Below are 1,614 nucleotides of genomic sequence, written 5' to 3'. Positions count from 1 at the left end.
AAAACAATGGCAGTTGCACATTCAGACACTACAGTACTGTTACAGCATGTTATCACTGCAACACCTACAGTTATGTTAAAACAAAAGGTCATTCATGTCCTGACAATGCTTTTTCAGGATGTTACATTTTTAAATATGTAGTAAAACCAGCAATTGCCAGCACTAACATGTTTATAAAATGATGGGTACAGATTCAACCAGTAAGTGTTATATATAAGGGAATGGGAAACATTTTGGGAGATAATATTTGTTGAAACTGTGTTGACAAGCAGCCATCATTGTGAAGGCTTAGTGAGCAAGACTTCTGTGACGTTTAAGGACCCCTGGTCAGAGCTTGTGTGTTTTAGAAGAGCCTGGATTAACTAGGACAACATTCCTATATCTCAACAACATGTCTGTTTTTACTGTACATCCCTAAAGTTTAATGCAATTTATGCTCACCTTGGCTAGGACAGCATTCCTACATCTCAGTGACCACATCATGTGTCTGTTGACTAAAACAGCAGTACCAGCACAGGATAAATGTCAGTTTTTACTTTACAAAACGCCTCAATGGCCTCCGATCCTGATATTTGAGATCAGCTTGGCACATGCCTAAAATTTTAAATAATTTATCTTGACCTGCATTTACTTTTGTTCTTTTGTTCTGTTGTTGTGTTTTCCAGATTCAACACCTGCTGCCACAACAGGTTTCAACACTACAACAGCTGCAGTAACGCCTGTAACAAGTAAGTTCAAAATGATTCTTCAAATACATATATTCTTCTTTTTTTATATATATATAAATTGGCAGTTATTGCTTCAGCAATGGTATGTGAGGTACATTCATATTTAAAACTAGTTTCTGTGGGTGATTCGCTGTTGTTTGTTTTTGAAGCAACGTCACGTGATCATAAAGTTTGTAGAATCAACTCTCATTTCTAAAACATTCCAACTTCCCCCACAACTGTGTTCACCAGCTGTCAGAAAACGTTGCAATTCAACATGTACATTTCTTAAATTGTCTTTTCAGATTCAACAGTTGTGACACCAAACATGGACACAACAGTTCTTACAACCCCAACAACAAGTGTAACAAGTGAGTGCAAGCAACACCTACAGTCACCAGTAACTTTGTAAGAATAAGGGTGACATGAATTTTTAAGTGCTTTATCTTGACTTGGAGGGTTTTATTTAGTGCCCTTTGTTTTGTGTTAAAATTAAATTATGTATATATTATTACTGTGGCTGATTTGGGGAAAATATTTTTTCTAAATCAATGGACCAACTCTAACGTCGTTAGAATTACTTTGAAATCTGTCAGTAATTTATTTTTTAGAGTGTCTTTCAAAACAAATGGTGCTTTTCGGACTCAACAGCAGCTTCAGCAAAACCAGCAACTGTGATAACTATGTATTTGACAAAAGTGTGATGGCGTGGCAGATGTTTCCCAAAACTTTCAAATTCTTTGAAATTTTCTCTGTTCTCACATTTGATTGTGTTTAAACTGTTGCATTTTCAGCTACTCCTGTGACCGCCCAAAATACCACAACTACGTCATCAACTACCCCTACCCCAGTTCCAACCACCAACCTCACAACTGCTAGTACCACCACGCCCACATCCTCTACCACA

At 37.1% G+C, this 1,614-nt stretch overlaps 1 protein-coding gene across 1 annotated transcript in view; it reads left to right on the top strand.

The window, feature by feature from the left end:
- LOC103367090 (probable G-protein coupled receptor 116) overlaps nucleotides 1-1,614 on the top strand; it is a 51,471-nt gene that overhangs the window by 40,761 nt on the left and 9,096 nt on the right. The window contains exons 24-26 of the mRNA XM_008295008.1: nucleotides 666-728; nucleotides 1,013-1,078; nucleotides 1,502-1,606. Coding sequence (XP_008293230.1) covers nucleotides 666-728; nucleotides 1,013-1,078; nucleotides 1,502-1,606 — 234 coding nt within the window. The remainder of the gene's footprint in view (nucleotides 1-665; nucleotides 729-1,012; nucleotides 1,079-1,501; nucleotides 1,607-1,614) is intronic.

The sequence above is a fragment of the Stegastes partitus genome, unplaced genomic scaffold (genome assembly GCF_000690725.1).
Source record: "Stegastes partitus isolate 25-593 unplaced genomic scaffold, Stegastes_partitus-1.0.2 Scaffold1014, whole genome shotgun sequence".
In the NCBI taxonomy this organism is placed as follows: Eukaryota; Metazoa; Chordata; class Actinopteri; family Pomacentridae; genus Stegastes; species Stegastes partitus.
This window is presented reverse-complemented; position numbering and strand designations above follow the sequence as displayed.